The sequence below is a fragment of the Pundamilia nyererei genome, unplaced genomic scaffold, assembly GCF_000239375.1.
Source record: "Pundamilia nyererei isolate P.nyererei 1_Seehausen unplaced genomic scaffold, PunNye1.0 scaffold00133, whole genome shotgun sequence".
Lineage (NCBI taxonomy): Eukaryota > Metazoa > Chordata > Actinopteri > Cichliformes > Cichlidae > Pundamilia > Pundamilia nyererei.
Window position 1 is genome coordinate 220,858 of NW_005187534.1, and position 13,642 is coordinate 234,499.

Sequence of the window (13,642 nt, forward strand, 5' to 3'; positions counted from 1 at the left end):
GAGAAAACACAAAGCCAACTTCACCGTCCTCTATTTTTAGCTCAAAGCTTCTTCCATCAAACATGGTCCCTGTGTGCATGCTGACACGGTTAATCTGCTTTCCGTGTGTGTGTGTGTGTGTGTGTGTGTGTGTGTGTGTGTGTGTGTGTGTGTGTGTGTGTGTAAAGATGTTGGAATAAATTATAGATTGTACCATGTGTTTAATGTGTGTCAGAAGAGCAGTGGGATCTTTTCGCGATGGATCTGCTCCATCTCTGTATTTTTACTCAAACAGCTTTGCATGACTGATAGTTCAAAATAATCCTTCTTTATCTGATGCTGGGCCTTGTTCATTCTCTGGGAGCTGTTTTACCTCCCGTCTCTTTAAGTCCTCCCTCCCTAAAAGCAACATTCCTCTGGTTGGCCAACTTCTGGAAGCCTGCCGAGGGGCAGCACTCAGCAGTGTTGTGTCCACATAAGAAAGAAATGAGTAATGTTCCACCTCTGAGAGCTCACTGTCAGGCCTTTATCTCAAAGAATAAAACTGCTGTGCACTGCTGCGTTATTAATAAAACTGACCTGAATTACAGATTTAATAAATATAATAAGAATAACTGTAATATCTCAGCTTCTCCCAAAGATCGGGTTGAAATTGTCATTGCTCATGTGGTGTGAAAGCATGATGCTGGTACAATACTGAGGCGCGTGATGCCTCGAGTTATCGTCATCAGAAACTCGTCGTCTCTCTTTAACATGAAGGAGACTCTTTAAAAAGCCGACCACGTGACTTTACACCTAAACAGTGAGTGAACACGCAGCTACAGAACAAATGAAAAAGAACCAGTGGCTTTGAGGACCCTCACCCCTCATTTTCACAACTTTACCGAACTTTGTAGGCCTTTGTTGGACTTTAGAAATTGGCAGACCTGAACTTTTATCTTTTGGTGGTCAAAGGTGGCGAGAACCATGATCGAAATGTTTCTGGAGCTCTCTGGTGTCGTGTGGTGAATGTGGAAGTCCGGTTCGACCGCGGCGAGTCTGGCAGGTTTATGGAGGATGTGGCAGAGGAAATGATGAAGGAGTGGATTCATCACCTTCGTCCTCTGAAACGAACCCGAACGTGACTCAGCAGAACACGCAGCTCTCTCCCACACTTACCCTTGGCTGCCTCACCTCTTCTCTTATTGGCTGACTGCAGGCGCCGAGCTATTTTTAGATGCACTTTATTTCATGTTTTTCCCCACACTGATGGGCGAGGCTCATCAGCAGCACTGTCTGTTGTGGGTTACCGTGGCGATAAGAGCTGTCTTCTCAACAGTAGTGATCGATGCTGACCATCAGCTCTGCGCACACACACACAGGCGTACACAGTAATGTTATACATTATTGATTCTCATGAAGAATTCTCTAATAGCTGCACAAAGACGCCTATTGATGGTTTGTGTCATTGATCCTCGTTGGGAAATGTGACCTGAGAGCAAGAAGCAGATTCTTCTGATCATCAGTGAAAGGACTGCAGCGCGTTGTTGTCTGTAAATCACACTTTTAACCAGAAGTGAAGAATTATTCACAGCTGATCAGCTTCAAATATGTCAAATATAAAACGTCCAAAAGGTTTCAGCTTTGTGGCCTCTTAGAAACAAATGCTTCAAAAACATTTTACACCAAATCACTTTCCAGCATCGTCTCTGTTATTAGTGACAAATCTCTCTTTACCGCCAAGCAGCAACAAGAACATGAAACCTGCAGTTCCTCTGAGGTCCGACAGAGGGCGGCAGCGAGTCCGTCCCCATAGACTCCCATGTTAAACCTTCCATCAGAAACACGTGGTACACAAACTGTTTGGTCTCTGTGGATCACTTCCTCCTTTATAACACCTGTATGGAGGGACAATGTTTTTATAACTCACCTGAGTTAAAGTTAGCATTATTAGGGGCGTGGCCTCTGTGAGTGACAGGTGAATGGTGGCACAGGTGGTTGTAGCTGCTAGTTGTCTGCTAGCTGTTGGAGCCTTTTAGTGACATCATGTGACCAGTAATATCGGTGCTGTGAGTCACTGTACTCACAGAGCATCTGAGGAGGCGGAGCTCCGGTTTTGGTGAGTGAAATTCCAGAAATCAGCTGATTGTTGCAGGTATCACCAAGCTTACTGGGCATTATCCAATAACATGGTCACGTCTTAACAAACAGCCTAAACCTTCAGACCCAGGAGGTGTGGCCTCGTGTCGGCTCAGCGTGTCCGTCCTCTTCTGCTTGAATTTGAATCCCAGCAGAACTAAAAACCCTAAATACTGAACTGAGATGTGTAGTTAAATGTAGCTGAAGTGCTTTTCAGTGAGCGTGATTATTGGATCAGATATCACAGATGTTTGTATTCACACTGCTTCAGCTGCTCGCCTTCAGGACACAGACAGACAAAGGGCTCTTTAATCCAGATGAAACAGAGAATAATGGACTGGAAAATACCTCCAACACAACGTTAGCAACTCACAAACACACAGACACGTCACTGAGTTACTGCCACCACAACAATGAAATAAATACTTTTTAGTGTAATTATGACTCATATTTCAGTCTTCAGTGGGAGTATTGGCAAAGTGGATTATTGATGACGCTCTTAATAAAAATACTAAATGCTGTTTTTTTGGTTTGGGGTCTGTAAGCGTCACTCATGCTGTTGCTTTTAAAGATTAACATTAAAACATTAAAGTTTTAATGTGAAAAGTCATAGACAGGAAGTTTGATGGTTCAGTGGAGCTGAGAGTGTCATAAACATGTTTAATACTCAGTTTGGTTGGTTGAGTCCAGCATGTGTGTTAAAGCTCATGGATGAGTCATCGAGTCTCATGATGTTTTCCTCCCGACGAGCTCAGGACTGAACCTCCGTGAGGAATCTGACGGCTAATTGAGACCCACCAGGTTGAAGTGTGTGTGTGTGTGTGTGTGTGCGTGTGTGTGTGTGTGTTTCTCACATGCCTGTTTGTGTTAATTATATTTTCACAGCTGTGGTGACCTGCATGTTTCTGCAAAGACAGCAAAAACTCAACGACTCTTAATTTTAACTCAACATCTTCAGTTCAACCTGACACACACACACACACAGTTTCAGACTCGTGTATTTGAAGCAAACACACGAGTCTGACCTGAATCACAGTAAATCCAGTGAACGTGTATCTGGGACTTTGACTAACGATCAGTTAAACATGGATCACTGAGAACCAGGATGTCCTGGTGGTGCGTTCACTGACAGTACGGAGATTCTTGCTCAATAATAATATTCCCACGTGTCATGGACTCAGCAATGTGTGCCTCAGTTTTTGGTTTTTGTCAATGTAAACTGACTGACATCTTTGCATTATTCTTGTGAATTCTTATTGGCCATTTTTATTTAATACCGGTCAGGTGACCCTTTTTGGGTTTAAAAGAATGCCGAGTCAACGAACGGCTGGGTGTCAGAACCTTCCTCCACTGAAGCGTCCCGCTCAATGGAGGAGAACATAATTGAAATTGGAGACTCTGTATTGTTTGTTCTAAGCTAAAAGATTATTCTGTCGTCTTTGTGCACTTTAAGCCTGTTTTCAGCTGTTTTCTTTCCTTTACATGGTTCCTGCACAAGCGTCTTCTTATGTGTATTTATTGATTATTGACCATTAGCTCCAGTTTAAAATAGCCCAATATCCTAATACCTCATTTGTATTAACTCATTAGTGATTCATCCTTGTTACAAATGTCATGCTGAAGCTAACAGCACGGAGCAGCAGGTCAGCTGATCGCAGCCTGCACACAGAAAATTCTGCTGGTAAAACAAACAAGTTCGATTATTTCTAATTCTCAGAATCAGCTGACGTGTTTCACCTTCAGACCGTTCCAGAGTCAGAGGCCTCTGCTTTTTGGGCCTCTGCACTGGGATGAGGGGTCTGTAAACGGCTGGTGGGCTGGGAGGCAGAGCAGTTAATGTGCAGGAAGAAGATTGTTGAGCTTGTTTTGTTATCGCAGCAAGCAGGAAATGCCCCCCCCAAGGCCGTTTTCTGCACAAACACGAGCTGGGACAGCCAGGAGGCAGAAATCTATAGACAGAGAAGCAGAGTTTATGGAGCTGCTGCCCCCTGCTGGTCACATCTGCAACACACAGCCTGGGCTCAAAGTAGAGACTGCAGGGAGAAAAACACAGGAAAACATTCAAAAACCACCCACGTCAAAGAAAAATGAATCAAAACATCACATAAAAAGGTAACCATTAAAAAAATACACGTGGCACAAATGAGCCCAACTAACAAGAATCCCACAAGACGAACATTTGGAAATTTTTTGTTAGCCTTCAGGCAATAATTCTGATTAGTACAGTGACCGGCAAAAACAAGAACAAAGAACAACAGTGACCGAGTATTAATCACAAAAACAAAGAATAGCCACAATAAAATGAGTCAAAACGGCATAAAAAGCAAAAGCTCAACGAAAACCACACTTCCTCAAAATCATTTTCATCCATCCATTCGCTTATCCTTTTCAGGGTCGCAGGGGGCGCTGGAGCCTATCCCAGCTGTCATAGGGCGAGAGGCGGGGTACACCCTGGACAGGTCGCCAGTCTGTCACAGGGCCAACACACAGAGACAGACAAACGTTCACACTCACATTCACACCTAGTGGCAATTTGGATTATCCAGTTAACCTATCCCCACAAGCTGCATGTCTTTGGACGGTGGGAGGAAGCCGGAGTACCCGGAGGGAACCCACGCAAACACGGGGAGGACATGCAAACTCCACACAGAAAGACCCCGGCCTGATGGTGGAATTGAACTCAGGACCTTCTTGCTGTGCAGCAACAGTGCTAACCACCGTGCTGCCACAAGACTCAAAATCATTTTATCCACAATAAATCACACAGATAACACAAATATGGCCCGCACGTGCACAATCCCTCATTGGTAGTAGTAATCTTCATTTTCTCATTCCTCCTCCTCCCCCCAGCTCTGAAACAATGCACGGAAACGATCCCCACCCAGAAGACCAGCTGCCCCCTCCTGGCTCCGGCTCCAGGTCGGCCTCCGTCACTGCGTCCTGCTTCACTTCACCTTAATCAGCTGCAAACATGAGAAAATAAAAGTGTCAGAGTGAGACGAGGCCCCATACCTCGAATAAAAATCCCAATAAAATCAGCTTCTACTAAACGGATTTTAAAGTAGAGTTTGTTTCAAATCCAAACTGAATTAAACAGAAAATCATGAAAATAAAAATCGAGTTTTAGTTTCTACATCTCAGCCAAGATCAAGACTTTAATTATTTTAAATTTCTCTGTATTTTAGTTTTGTCTAAAAATGTGCATAAAACAGGTGCACAGCAGTGCCCTGTGTCCTGCTGCAGGAACAGCGACCTCTGCTGCCACAGCTGGGTACTGCACACAAACTAAAGTTTAAGAGGAGCAAAGTTTTAAACAGACCAGGACAGAGACGGAGGGATGTTCGGCTTCAGTCTGGATAAAAATGAAAATCTTTGGACTGAAGGAGCTGCTCAAAGAAAATGTCCTCACGTTCAGGTCGAACACTCACAGCAGCTGCAGCACAAACAGAAAGGAAGGAGGCGGGTGGATTTCCCCTCCTCTTATCACTCTGCACAAGCACAGACCCTGAGTCAGTGATGGAATCTTAATGGAGTCAACAAGGAGGTGAAACTGTCCGTACTGTGTTCACACAGAGAGCAGCAACAACAGGCACAACGCCCACTGAAGCCTTTTATCGAGCGGCTCAAAGACATAAAGTACCTCAAAGTATTTAATAAAGCAGGTAAATAAATCCAAAATGCTACAAATGCAGAAAGCTTTTCACTCACAAAAAGAAAAGGGCAAAAAATGTTCAGAAAACATTAAATGAACTGAAAATGTCTCTGCATGAAAGAGTGTCGATCACATTTATTGATCCGTTATAAACACAGAGCTGGAGCCGGTCGGAGGAGGAGGGGAAACGTGACTAAACCCTTTCCTCCTGCAGAGGAAACAGGAGGCGTGACCTCCTCCCTCCCCCCCCTCCTTCTCTCTCCTCCAGCTGTTTAAAACCGGCTGGCGCGTGAGCCACACAGATGCAGACATGACGGCAGTGGGAGAACTGGTGCTGGTGCTGGGATTATTGGTGAGCGCTCACTGCGAGGTGAGAGCACGAGACCCCGAGGTGGAGGAGGAGGAAGGGGAGCTGGGAGGAGGAGGAGGAGGAGGAGGAGGAGTGTTCCCCCTTCACCCCAGGACGACCGAGACCAGCCCACTGGGAGAGACGGGGAGCAATCCGGCCCGATCCGGGTGAGTCCACAAACCACTGCCTCCTCACTCTGCAAAAGAAAAATAATTTCATAGAAAAAATGTTTTTTTTTGTTTCAGTGAAACTTTTTGTTGCTGTGAAGTTTTTTTTGTGATTATTTTGGATCCTATTATTTATTTGGCATTTCTGCTTTTTGTTTTCATAGTTCTGGAACATCTGTTCATTTCTACTCCTTCATGGTTTAATCTTTATTTTGCAACCCCCTTATTTGTGAGTTGCACCACTTTGTGCTCATTTTGCATCCCCTGTTGTTTTTGTAACATATCATTTAGTTTATTTCGAGTTTGTGTGGTAATTTTGCATCCCGTTCTAGGGTAGAATAAATCCACCTCTCTTTGGTGTTGGGTCACAACACGTTAGCGCGAGGCTTGAATCAGCGTTTGTGTCGATGTGCTCAGAAATAAGACGTCTGGTTGGGATAACATTTCCTGCTCTTGTTTCCTGTGGAACATCAGGAACAATGAGAGCGGCTGTGGCACTGAAGGCTGTGACTTTGGAAGAGGCGTCCTCTGATTCAGATGAAGCTTAAGATAATCTTTGGTTAGGGCTGTGGACTCACAGTGAGCACGCTAAGTTTGCAAGGAGAAGCTCTTTGTCTTTGACTTTGTGGCTGTTCTGCAGTTTGTTTTGTCGGCATGTTCAGACACGCTCACCGCTCTGGACCTCACACGCTGATCTGCATCTTCTTCACGTGCAGGGCCTCCTCTTCATCGGCTCTTTGTGATAGGTGTAAAGTTGAGAAACAGCTTTGCCCTGTTGACTCTGTCATGCCAGCATAATTTTAACAGGCTGCAAACACATGCATGATTCATGTCCCCTTAAAGCCTGTGCTCCAGCTGATGGTGAAAGAAGTCCTTTATTCAGAGTCCCACCAACAAAGTGTAGTTCAGATATGAGACAGAGTCTGTGGACACATTAATCTCTCATATCTTTGGACTTGAGTAAACATCTCCTGTCTAATTCTGCATGTCAGCACTTTGGTTTCTAATGGCTTTGTCATCATTTTGCATCCCTCTTTTACTTTGCTTGTGAATCTGGTGTCTTTGCATCCATCTGATGTGTGGTAGTTTTCTTATTTATGCCTCCCTGTCCTGATTTTGTTCTTTGTTTGTTTTCTTCCCATTTTGTGTCCCGTTTGGTTTGGCTTCTCTTTGAGATCATTTTATAGATTCACTTGATCCTTTTGCAGCACTTGTATTTAAGGTCATTTTATGGGTTCAGTTTAATTATTTTGAATCACCTCTTTGACATTCATTCATTTCTTCTGTTGCGATGTTACTTCATGTCTGCTTGACTTTTTGTTAACTTGACATTTTTCCTCTTTTATGCTCATTTTGTCTCCCCTTCTTCATTTTACACATTTGGCTGTACTTCCAGGTCCTTTTGGAGTAACTGTGACATTTTATCATTATTTTACTTGGTTTGTTTTTGAATTTGTAGATTTTCTTTCTTGTGTGCACATTTAAGCAGCTTTTCAGTGATTTTACAACTTTCTTGGGGCCATTTAGCATCCCCCTGTTGGTAGTTTTGTGTCTCGTTTGAAATGCCTTTGCGTTCACTTTTAGAGTATTTTCTAAAAGACAACAGTTATATAAGGGAGGACTCTCTGACAGTGAGGATTATCTTACAGTGTTTGTTTTTCCTTCAGTCACATTTCATGATGTCTTAAGTGGAGTGGACGCTGAGATGTGGAACGTGTTTGTTGGAGCTGAGACTGACAGACTAAATAAGAGGATTAAATCTCCAAAAGGGTGACTTTTTTGTTTTTGGAGTATGCTCAGAGGCCTCAGTCATTATTCCGACCCACATCCATCGTACAGATTCCCAGATAAAACGATCCCCCGGGCTCTCAGCAAAACAACCCTCTATTAGCTCTTTAAGTGCCCCCATCAGCCCCCATCACCACAACGCTGCTTTAATCACACAGGCGGAGCTCTTTGTGCTGTAACGATAACAGCTCCTTTCCTCACGGAGTCGGAGGGCGGCTGACTGTGTACATTTTCATCAGAGGTCAAAGGTGAACGGATAGTTTTTGATTCCTTCATGTCGAGGCTGCCGACGTTTTCAGGTCCTTTAAAAAAGATCAGCTCGAAACTGCAGACGTGCTGCAGGAACATTCAGACCTTGAAATAAACACTTTATTGTATTTTATTCAGTTTTTTTTATTTATATTTTCTCTTAACAAAGTGAGCTCTCTGTTTTTTCTTCTTTTTCTTTAACCCTTTGACGTTATTTGAACAAGATACTACACTGTGCAAAAGTCTTGAGCTGGCCCTCATTTCTTGACAGTTTACTTCCAAGAACTCGGACTTCCTTCCCGTCTCAGTTCTCCGGCTTCCTGAAGCTCTTCCAAAGTTCTTCTTTGGACATTGGCTGCTTTTTCACCCATTTTCAGTCCAGTCCTCACACCTGAGAGATGTTTTTTGAATCTTGGTCATATCAAATATTTACTTCCAAGCTAAACTGCTCCATGTCTTTACATGGGAAGACTGTTGCACAGTGCTGTGTGTAGATGCATGCTGTGCTTTTCGGCTGTCCTCTTGTTATAGAATTTTGAAATTATGTGTCTGCGGGAGAAAATGGACTGAGCGCGCTCAGATATTTAAATTCTTTCTCTTTGTGTGCTTTATGTGCGTATGCCTCCAGGTGACTGTCATCAGCGTTCAGATAACATGTCCTCCTCATCGTCAGTGCTGTAATCGATGATCATGCAGTTGTGTGTCAATCTGGTATAAAAATAATGGTGCAGGATGAGAAGTTTAAAGTGTTTAAGGGCTGAAGATGATGAGATCAGGCTTGTATCTTCCACCACGGTCACATGTCTGAGCTGCACATGCTGATGGGTGCAAAGCATAATTTAATATTCATCGTGCTTATTTAAAGTGTGCACAAAGTCTCAGGAGAGCACCGCCGGTTCATCCAGCACCGTCTGCAGCCACATTTTCATTAAACTGACTGCAGACCCTCCTGATCTCAGCAGGATGAAGCCTTCACATCTTCCAAACTTCACGTTGCTGAGAGTGAACTCTGTGTGGTGTTATGACATATCCGCCCTGACCTCCTGCAGCCTCGTTATTCAGATCGAGGCTCTTTCACAAACAGCCTTCAGATATGAACCTGAACTCTCGGCCTGCAGCAGGAACCTCAGCGGCCTCGGCTTGTTTTCCTCCGTGTCTCTCGGGATGACTCTTCCTCGGAAACGCTAAGATCTTGATCTTGTACGCTCACCAAAACAAATGCGCACACAGCTAAACGCGGCGGTTTGACAGACCACAGCTGTGACGCCGAGCAGATTTGAGGATGTTTGGTCCACGATGTTTAAAACACAGTGACACCTCCTCCTTAGAAAATGACTGACAGAGTGAAATTAAACCCACTGACTGGATGTTTGTGTTGGAAAAGCTCAAATCTCTTCAGGCTGACTCACACTGAACATGTCAGTGCTCCTCTTAAAAGATCAAAAACACACTGTAACATCTGTTGCCGACAAAAAAACCCAAACAGCTTAATAAGCTGATAAGATGACAGCCAGGAACGAGTAAAACTATTACAAAATGCTGTTATTAATAATGCAACAATAATTATTAATAACTGCATGGAGACAAAAAATAACTTGAAAGATGGAAAATGATCACAAGTAGAGACAAAATCTCAAGAGGATGGAAAATAAAAACCAAATGACAGGAAAAAAAATACTATGAAGGTGTAACATGATCACAAAGAGACACCAGGTAACTGGAAATGGGAGCATTTGTTAAAAAAGAGATGCGCAAGACATGAAAAGGGATGCAAAATGAGGGAAAAGGCTAATAGAAAACGAAATAGTAGAAAATAACGACAAAGTTTGTGCAAAGAGATGGAATATGGCCCAAAGTTAACCACAGGTCTAATGATGAGAAATAAATGACCAGAATGAATGATGAATCACCAAAGGGATCCCATTATATAAAACTGGTGATAAACAGATTGGTATCTTTACTGCCTCAGTTTTTGAAGATTCTTGAAAAACTATTTGCAAACAAACTAGATTCCTTTATTGATAAATATGATTTATTGAATGATCATCAGTATGGCTTCAGAAGAAACCGTTCAACATCTCTGGCTGTGATGGAATTTATTGAAAATATTGCAACGGCTGTGGACGAAAAACAGTTCGGAATAGGTGTTCATTGATTTACGTAAAGCCTTCGATACGATAGATCATTCGTTACTTTTACAGAAGTGTGAAAGGTAAAGAGGTGTTGCACAATTTTGGTTAAACAGTTACTTGAATAATAGGTTCCAATATGTGAGTATTAATAACATGAAATCTAAACTTAGAAAAGTAACTTCCGGAGTTCTGCAAGGATCTGTTTTGGGACCTAAGTTATTTTTACTTTAAATAAATGATATATGTACAGCCAGTGATACTTTAAAATATGTGGTGTTTGCTGATAGGACATAAAGAAATTACGGAAAACAGTGGAAACAGAACTCATGTAATTAAATAGATGGTTTGTATTAAATAAACTATCATTGAGTGAAAGTAAAACAAAATTTATGTTATTTGGAGGTAGTAAAAGTAATATTAAAGTAAAATTGAATTTAAATAATGCTGAAATTGAAAGAGTATATGAGACAAATTTTTTAGGAGTAATTATTGATGATAAACTTTGTTGGAAGCCCCACATCGAACATGTGAAACGGAAATTATCCAAGTCGGTTTCTATTCTTTATAAAACAAGAGATTCTTTGAATAAGAACTGCCTTGATTTATTGTATACTTCCCTTTGTTTGCCTTATATGACCTATTGTGTGGAAATAGGAACACATAGAAAACATATTTGGATTCAATATTTAAATTGCAAAAAAGAGCTATTAGAATAATAAATAAAGTTGAATATAGGGAGTCCACCAACCAGTCTTTTGTAGGATCATCTATGTTAAAATTCATGGACATTATATATTCTAAAACTTTAGAAATTATATATCGAGTGATGACAAAGAATATTCCAATTTGTATTTTAAGTATGTTTAAACTAAGAGATGTAAAATATGATTTGAGGGGGTCTTGTGTGTTTGAAATACCTAAAGTGAGAACCAATGTTAAGCATGTGTGTCAGTTATGGGAGTGAAATTATGGAATGGACTTAATGATGAACTGAAGATGTGTTTTTATTTGTCATTTTTCAGGAAGAATTTAAAAAATTGTATCATACAAGGTAATAGAAATTTGGTTTGATGAATAATTTTGTGTTGATTTAATTTCTTGATTTATCATTGATTTCTTTTCAAACTGTTATGTAACTTATTTATCAATGCTATTTATTTTCTTGGCTAAGGATTTGATTATTCGTATGGGGGTAAAGGACAGGATAATTATAAGCCACAAGGCTTCAACCTATTCCTTTTTCGGTTACTGTTTGATTGAATACTTTTATGTAAAATTATAATCTGTTGTTGTTGTTGTTGTTGACCGAAAAATAAATTTAATTTCAAAAATGTCCAGAGTGGCAACACACAGTGACTTCAAAGGCGGACGCTAAATAGATTTATGAGGACAATGACAGAAGAAAAGCCACTAATATTATGTAAAATGACTATAAATATACAAAGTGACCACAATAGTATACAAAATGAGTGCAAAGGAGGAGAAAATGGACCCAAAATACAGGCACAGGGATTCAGAATGTCCACAAAAAGGACAGAAAAATGACTTTAATATGCAGGTACATTAAACAGGTACAAGGATGCAAAGTGATCAAAGGGACACCAAATATTGCTAAATTTGTGCACAATAGGTACAAAGATTAGAAAAATTATTTCCACAAAATCCCAAAGGGATGCCAAATAGTAACAAGAGCAACAAGTGTTATTGTTGGCAGACATTAAATGATCACAACGGAACAATCGTGTCTGATCACGGCAAGTGTTAAAGAAATTACTAGAATTATCCAAAATGAACAGACTCAGAGGCCAAGGGACGCTGAATGGGCACAGGGATGCAAAATGACCACAAAGAAACACAAAAGCTCTATAAACAGATGCAAGATGGTTACTAAAAGTTGTTCAAAGGTCTACAACGTGAAGAGTAAAAGATGTAAAAAGAGCTCAAATCTCTTTATCTCTCATTTCTTCTGTGAACACTCATTCCCATCATCCTTCGCTCTCCTGCTACAAGTTCAAGCACAAATTTCGAAATGTGTTCTAGGAAAATATCGTCTGCTCTCAACTATAGGAAATTACAGTCATTCATCACTGAAGTAATTCCTGGCATGAGTCAAACATCCATCTAAACAGCTTCTCTGCAATCCAACAAAAACAAAACCCCCTCATTTAGTTTCACTTTGTTGCAGCGGCTCATGTTTGTGAAGATAAAGTGTTGAAATGAGTCGGAGGAGTTTCCACTTCACTCTCAGACCTGCAGGTTCTCGCTCTGCTCGCACATTTGAGGAGTTTTCTCAGGATAAATGACGAGATTAGCCTGCATGATGTGGTGCAGAGCCCCGAGTTCAGTCTGACGGGTCAAATGGAGCTGAAGGTGGAGATTAAAGAGTTGCTCTCTGATGTTGTTGCACTGTCTCACACTCACCTGTGCACGAAAGACGTTTAACAGCTTAGTTTCCTGGAAATAACACGACGACCCAGCGTGCAGCGAGCACAGACGGGCCCCCAGCATCCCACAGAGGAGCCACACTCCCCCCAATTACAGAGATTAGCAAATTTCCCACGTGTGGGACTAATAAAGGTTATCTTATTTGTGCTCTTTTTGCAGTTACTTTGTTTTTGGATGTTTTTGTGTCTTTGTGGTTAACTCTTTTGTGTTGCTGTGTTGTCTCATTGTAGTCCACAAGCTTCCTAATCTGCTCCTCCAGCTTGCTCATGCATTTGTGTTTCAGTTTAGCCTGGAGTCGATCTGCGAGGTGTGTGTGTGTTTCTGCTTTATTTGTTTGAAAGTGTGTGTTTCGTTGTTCAGGCTCAGCAGCAGGATGAGGGGAGACTTCCTGTATTGAATTACTCACACTGTGAGGACAGATTGTTGAGTAAAAGTTCAGCTACAGAGGGGAGGATTGTCACATGCTCCTGAAATAAAATGGACCAGGTTAGCCTATCAAATGAAACCTTATCTCAACATTCTTTAAGGTGCAACGAGAAACCCCGAAGACCCCGAGGACATCGATTTAAATGATCCACAAAGGAGAACAGCATGAATGTGAAACACACAAAAACCACAAGATGTCAAACATTTAAAAAGAGGATGCACAATGACCACAAGGCTGGAACTTTAAAAGATGAAGGAGTGAAGAAATGCCCTTTAAAGGGAAACAGCCACGGGAAGGATCAGAACATTTACGAATGGATGCACAATGGCTGACAGG

At 41.6% G+C, this 13,642-nt stretch overlaps 1 protein-coding gene across 1 annotated transcript in view; it reads left to right on the top strand.

The window, feature by feature from the left end:
* Positions 1–6,059: 6,059 nt before the first annotated feature.
* Positions 6,060–13,642, top strand: part of mmrn2a (multimerin 2a) — a 30,363-nt gene continuing 22,780 nt past the window's right edge. The window contains exon 1 of the mRNA XM_005743600.1: positions 6,060–6,265. Coding sequence (XP_005743657.1) covers positions 6,060–6,265 — 206 coding nt within the window. The remainder of the gene's footprint in view (positions 6,266–13,642) is intronic.